The sequence below is a fragment of the Purpureocillium lilacinum genome (assembly GCF_023168085.1).
Source record: "Purpureocillium lilacinum CBS 284.36 DNA, scaffold_8, whole genome shotgun sequence".
Taxonomy (NCBI): Eukaryota; Fungi; Ascomycota; class Sordariomycetes; order Hypocreales; family Ophiocordycipitaceae; genus Purpureocillium; species Purpureocillium lilacinum.
The window spans coordinates 880,019-886,864 of NW_027072118.1; the positions used below are offsets into that span (position 1 = coordinate 880,019).

Here is a 6,846-nt window from a genome sequence, read left to right on the forward strand (position 1 = left end):
ACGTCGGCGCCGTCGCGGGGGGCAGTATGGAGAGAGACTGGCGCCAAAAGTCGAGGAAGCTGGTGGCGAATTGGTTCGCGAAGGTGTGCTCAATCCCAGACGTGAATTGCTTCGCGGCCTGGTCAAATGATTCGCAGAATGCGTGGAAGACTGCTAATTTGGCGTTATAGGCATCCGTTTGCTCTTGGGCGACCCTGTTGGCGCCTTCGACGATGGAGACGGGCTCCAGAATGGGTTCCAACGAAGGCCTGTACGACGCGTATGCGGGCTGTGCCCCTTCCGTAGCAGCAGAGTGGGAGAGTCGGAGTAAAGGCGAAGATGGCGTCCGGGCCGGTCGCCGGGGCGCCGGCGAGACACCGATCGGCCGGTCCACAACCGGAGAACTGTTTCGGAGCTGGGCGGCACGGGCCCGGTCGGCGAAAGTTAGGGGGATATGATTGTCCAGATCGAAGGGATCTGAGCCGGCATGCGAGCCCATGGCAGTTGCCATGGCCGCTGCCAGAGCCAGCGCAGCGCGCGGCTCGCAGTGTTGGTGGTGTAGTTGTTAGTCAATTTGGTGTAAAATACGCTACTTTCTTAACAATTGCATGCCAAGAAAGTATGATGACAAAGGAAGGTGACAGGGATAATTGGCTTGGTGGTGGCTGGGGCGTAGGGTAGAGCATTGACTCCCCCGCTCACGAGAACACAGAAGAACTTCAGGTTCAAGCAATAGAATCAACAGTTCTGGCCTCATCCTTGACAACGGGAACCCCATCGTGATTCGAGTGCTGCATGGTCTATCTAACAGAGTCATGCACGTCCGCTTGTGCAACACAATCCTCAAGAATCTATAATACCATCAGTCTTGACGAAACATTCATATTTGCCTTCACAAGTGCCATCACCGGTCTGACAAGAGACCGATAATAACTTCAGTCTTAATGACGAAACAGTCACAATTGCCTTCACAAGTACTGTCTGACACGAGGCATCCTCATGTCATCATTGGACAAAGCTTGGCCGATCTGGGCCGCAGCCCTTGCTTTCATGCAATACCGTTTCACATCCCGCGCCGGGCAGGCGCCCCATTGGCCGTGAATCCTCCGGGCCCGCCGCCACGAACCACTCTAGCAACGCAGACGGGCATGTCCCGAACATGTGAGTGCCATTGGAGGTACTAGGGCCCTTGGAGAATGAGGGTGACGACGCTTGTCAGGCACCGAGTTCAGGTGACCTGGGCGTCTTGGTGCGCGTTCGTCCAAGGAACTGTTGGAGTGAAGTCATCTCCAGAGTGGCAGGCTTCGTTGAACGGTAATATCATAGCTCTCAAATAGTAGAAGCATACTCACCCAGCAAGTTTTGAGCCTCGTCGTCACTCATTATGACTTTGTCGCAAAGATCATGCTGCACAAACCCGCTCGAGGTGGTTGGGCCGGCTCGCGTCGCCGCGCTTCGTGGCCCAAGGACTGTCCAACGCGCTCCCCGTTTGATGCCCCCCCTTTGGCCAGTCTAGCCCGAGCGCGGTAAGTAGCGGGTCAGGCCATGCCGAAGCAAGGCAGAACGGGTTGATCAAGGTGGTGCGCCTCGCAGGACGATATGATGTGCTTGACGCCATGTGAGTATTCCCTTCTTTGTCTTGTTTTGTTACATAACTATCTCACTCGTGCTCTCTCAGCCGCCATGAGCACCCCCCACGACAAACACAACGTCCAGCCCTCGCACAGCCTGCCTCTGGCGGTCAATCTCGCAGGGGTCTTCTGTCTCGCTATTCTGATTGCGCTGGGCGTCTACCTCCATCAGGGGCCGTATCTGGTCGGCGGCAAGTCGTCTCCTGGGTTCTCCGCAATCCACACCGATGTAAACAGCTGGAACGTGGGATGTACCGTCCTCGGTACCGCCGTCGGACTGCTCCTGGCTTGGGGCTTCTCGAGCTACGATGAGCTACTGTCGCGCAGGGAGCTGGAGAGCCCGCGCGGCATCCTGGCCATGTACTTGCGCCCACTAACCGCCAAGCGCGGGTGGCAGCAGCTTCGCCGACGACGCTTTCCCGCGACGAGGACGTTCTTTATTCTCGCGACCATTGTTTCGTCCTTGACGAGCGCCGCGACGGTTGCCGTCTTTGGTATCCACACGCAGATGGTCACCATCACGAATCCTTATGCGTCATACTCGCTGGCGCAGCTTCCTGCTGGGGGCGCAGTGCGCAATGCCGATCAGTCCATCAACTTCGTCACCACAGCGCCGGAGGTTACCCTCCTCAGCAGCTTCCTATACCGGGACGCATACATTCGTGCGTCGCAAGCCAAGGGGCGGCTCTGGAATGTCGGGCCAGGGAACTACCTCTCAGAGTCGGGCACAATCGGCAGCACAAACTATCCGGGGCTTAACACGTCCGGTATCGGCTTGAATATGTCGTCGTATATCCAATATTCGGGTCCTTCTGATGGGTATAATCTGCCCACCTCTTACACCTTTAAACGGACGGACGCCGCTGTCTTTGGTACCATTGTCGACGTGACGTGCAGCAATGCGACGGCGTCCTGGAGCATCAAGTCAACCAAATACGGCAACGAGAGCAATCCACAGATTGTCTCATTCGATTATAGGAAGAAAGGCTTCGGGCCCACCACTGTAATTTACGACAGGAGCAGCACGACTTCGTTCAACATTGGCTCCAACGTCAACGACAACGACGGCGATCCTATCCACGGCTTCTTTTTCGCGGGTAATATCATGGGCCCTCCCTTCGTGCTCGAGTGCAAATACGGTGGCCACGAGATCCTAGCGACTGTAAGCCTCGAGGACAGCCTCTCGCCTCTTCGGGTCAACGGCACAGTGACACAGGGGTCTCCCCTGAGCTCGACCGTGAAGCAGCAGCTCGCCAATATCATCGACCAGTACATGACAATCCACGGCCACGGCGGCCCAGGAGGCAGCCTCGCAGACGGTTGGGTCGCGGCTGATTATGGTTACTTAAGCCAAGCCGCCACAATCGAGAAGACAATGGCGCAGGTGCTGGGCGAGCTAGGCGAAGCGTACTACAGCCTGCTGAGGCAAAACGTCGAAAACGCCAACCTGGTCCGCGACGGGGCGGCTCAGATACCCGACAACGGGAGCTACGTCAAGATGGTGGTTTCCGTGCTGCGCGTGGGCGGCTCGTCGCCCGCCTGGTTCATCATCTACGGGCTGCTCTTCGTCGCGGCCATGCTCGGCGCCGTCTTGGCCGCCATACAGAGACGTGCTTTGCCGTGGGCGCCGCAGGACCCCGTGGAGCTTTTGCAGAAGGTGCTTCCTGCGGCGGTTATTGATGAGCTTACGCCGCTGCGGTATGGAGGGCAGATCGAGGTTGCCCACGGCCACACGGCTGGTGATGGCGGACATGTAGCGACGGGGCGGACGGAGTGAAAGAAAACCATCAACTGCATGAGCAGCAAAGGGTGTTTCAGTCAGCTTAATGAATGTACCACGGCCATGACGCGTTAGTATCAGTCTTTTCCATTCCAATGTCTACCCGGGCCGTATCATCCTCCGGTGAGCTTACATCTGTCCCAGGGACCAAAGTCGAGCGGGCACCGGTCAGACCCTATGTACCAACGCGCTAGAGGGGCGATGACATGGTTTGTAATATGCATGGAAGATGTGCATGCTACAAAATGAGGTTGAGAGAGCTACGGAAAAGGGCTCAAATGAATCTGAATCCACGTTTTTGCTTCTCAACGGACATGGAGGCAAGATCAAGATCATGGAACAGGTCCCCGAAGTGGCGGCAGGGAACGAAAAGAGTTGGCTAAAGCAATGTGTCTCCTCCTAGAGACGAGGAGAGGCGATCAAGATCACAGAACTTGTCGTCAAGGCAGCGGCAGGGAACAAGGCTCACGCTGCTACGAATGCTCGCCAACTCTGGCCTTCTACCACCATCTGACCATAATACGTTCAGAAACGGTTGCCATGCGCTCGCTTAAAAGACAGCCGCCGCCGCCCCACGCCATCATGCTACCAAAACATAAACTGCCCTCCCCGCCACCACCCACTACATCTCCCTGACAGCCTTGGAAATCGCCTCCAGCTCTCCCGTGGGAATCGGATAGGTATGCTCGGGCGCCGGATATTGCCGGCTTTTGACTTCGTCGCGGTGTGCTTCGATGGCCCTCTTCGTCTCGCCCCAAACGTCGCCATACTTTTTGACGAACTTGGGGAGAAATCGGCCGGGAGGGAAGTTGCCAGCCATGTCGGTCTGAACGAGTACTTGACCGGAGCAGCCCGCGCCGGCACCGATGCCGATGGTGGGAATGGACAGCTTTTGCGTGATGAGCTCGGCGACCTCGCCAGGAACAGCCTCAAGTAGGACGGCGAAGCAGCCGGCTTTCTCAACCGCAAGGGCGTCTTCGAGGACACCGAGGGCGCCGTCTTTGGTTTTGCCCTGGACGCGGAACCCGCCGAGGGCATTTTGTCGCTGGGGCGTCAAGCCGACGTGGCCCAGCACTGGGATGCCGGCTGTGGTGATCTTCCGGATGGATGGGGCCATTTCCTTGCCGCCTTCGAGCTTGACACTCTGGACTCGGCCATCCTTAATGAAGCGGATCGCCGTCGCGAGGGCCTGCTCTGGCGATATCTCATACGACCCCATCGGCAGATCGCCAACCTACAAGGCATCCTGGTCAGCAGCCGTCGTATGGCTAGGTGACGGGGTTCGATCGACACGGGGATGATCGACTTACAGTGAAAGCGGTCGTTGTGGCTCTCGCAACGGAACGACAGTGCATTAACATCTCTTCGACAAGGACCTCACTCGTGTCCTCCATCCCCAATGCCACCATGGCGAGGCTATCGCCAACCAGTATGACGTCCATGCCGGCGTGGTCGGCAACGTGGGCGCTAGGGAAGTCGTGGGCAGTGATCATGGTGATGGGGTCACCTTTCTTGTGCAGAGATCTCAGTGTGCCGATGGTGACCTTCTTGCGCGGGCTGGAAGGGGGAGCTCCCATGGGTGAGTGGGAGCTGGGTCTAGTTTGGTATGCTACAGGGGCATAAAGAAGCGACCGAGAGGGACGGGCGAGAAAGTTGGACCGCGCAGAGCGTGCCAGAGAGGCACACGACCGCCGGATAGACGAAGCTGCCAAGGACATGATGTGCATAGAGGATAGTGAAGTATTGATAAGATATGGTGTGGATATGTGGAGGTGGTGGGAGGGAGAGTATGTGCAAGTGTGACCACGTGACTTGATGGTACCTCGGATGCAGTGAGATCGTAGGCGTCAGGGCAGGTACCTGATCGAGATGCACGTCGTGTAGGTGCAGCAGATGGCAGTCCGAGGCGTGGGCAATTCAGGGACTAAGAAAGTAAAGAAAAGCCACACGCAATCAGGAACGGCCTCGCGCGTGGTGAAGGAGAAAGGAGAAACAGGAGGCCGGCCGGCACGTTTGGGGCGGAGGAGGCGAGCTTTAACGGCCCAGGCGAGCATGATGGTATTTACGGTGTAGAATTGAGTATCTCCGGTTGGCCCTGGTGTTTTTTTGCCCTGCCCGAGCCGCCTGCGCCATTCTGGGGGCTACTGCGCAGGTACGAGCACCTGGGGAGGGGCCCCACTGGGGGTTGAGGAATGGGCTGGGCTTCCAAGGTTGCTCAGGGTGGTGTGGCATGGCCCGAGGCACCGCTGTGGCCGAGGGTTGTACAGCGCGGGGCAGGCGCTGAGTTAAGAGCTGCAATAGCGTGCGGGTGTGAGTTTGTATGCGTTTTAGTGAGAATTCACTTGCACACAGCCAAAAGCGAGCCAAATGCCAGCCAAAAAGCCGCCTCCCGGCCGCCGCACGCCAGCGCAACGCGCAGAACAGCGAGACCTCGTGGTGACCGATGAGACCCAAAGGTAGGCGCCTGTTTGCCTGGCCCGCCTCGTCGGCCCACGTCCCGAGCGCGGGCTGGTTGACACCCAGGTTTCAGAGTGGGTCCTCCGCAATTGGCTTGCGCCGTTACAGCCTCGGTGCCAGTCGGTGCCAGCCAGTGTCCTGTCTGTCAGAAATGCCCGAACCTCAAGCGTGACACTGGGCGGTCTTCCCGTGCGGCTCGCAATTGCTGACGTCGGACCTTGGCTTGCGATGCACCAGAACTGGCTTCTCGTCCTGGGCACATCATGGTCACATCCGTGCTGGCGTTCGACGCTGATTCGAACTGGCCACCAAGTGCCGGTTGGCAACGCGACCGCCGTCGAAGAAACAGCCGCAAAATGTGGTGTGATGTGATGTGATATCATTTAACGTCCAGGAAGCTATTGAGCTAAAGCCCCTATCGGAGCAAAGGACGTGCTAGGCTGATGAGAGTCTATCTACAATTGACAACAGTTCCAAACCGCTGTGCTTCGCGAAGTTTCTGCCGGTTGGTCCAGGTTGGCAGTCGTCACTGAGTTGTGGCTACCTCAGGCCCCAATGGCGCTCATTTCGGCCGCCCCGCAGTTTGCACCGACGCGTCCTCATTTCAAAACAAACACCATCTAGCATCTCATCGGCTCAAGGCGCTCTTTCGTCGGAGCCCCTAACCCTAGGGATGTAAAGTCGCATGCGACGTTGCGTCGTAGTCAATGCTCATCAGAAAGATGAGCCTGGGAAGGCTTTTCCTCACCGGCCGCATTTTGCAGCTGGATTGGAGGGCCTCGGCCGGGTGAAGGGCGCTGCAACGCCCTTCGCTCGACCGCGACTAGAATTTGGAGAAAAGAAGGGCGCCAGAGAAGGAAAAGAAGGGAGTGTTATTCGCCTAATGGGGCGGACAGATCCTTAGGAAGAAGGAGCTCTCCGACGTCATCACGACGAAGGCTTTGAAACCCTTGCCTACTGCGTGGTGTATCGCTTCGGCCGGTGAGGGGGCAAGCCTCA

At 57.7% G+C, this 6,846-nt stretch overlaps 2 protein-coding genes across 2 annotated transcripts; one reads left to right on the forward strand and one right to left on the reverse strand.

Annotated features, from left to right (window-relative positions):
* Positions 1-1,662: 1,662 nt before the first annotated feature.
* PLICBS_010120 (uncharacterized protein) lies at positions 1,663-3,387 on the forward strand (the record flags this gene model as incomplete). Its single annotated transcript, XM_065601818.1, has 1 exon — positions 1,663-3,387. One exon carries the CDS (start codon positions 1,663-1,665, stop codon positions 3,385-3,387), a length of 1,725 nt encoding a protein of 574 aa, XP_065457890.1.
* A 625-nt stretch (positions 3,388-4,012) lies between these two features.
* PLICBS_010121 (uncharacterized protein) lies at positions 4,013-4,967 on the reverse strand (the record flags this gene model as incomplete). Its single annotated transcript, XM_018328056.2, has 2 exons — positions 4,013-4,624; positions 4,701-4,967. The coding sequence occupies 2 exons, from the start codon at positions 4,965-4,967 to the stop codon at positions 4,013-4,015; spliced, it is 879 nt and encodes a 292-aa protein (XP_018173384.1).
* Positions 4,968-6,846: the final 1,879 nt, after the last annotated feature.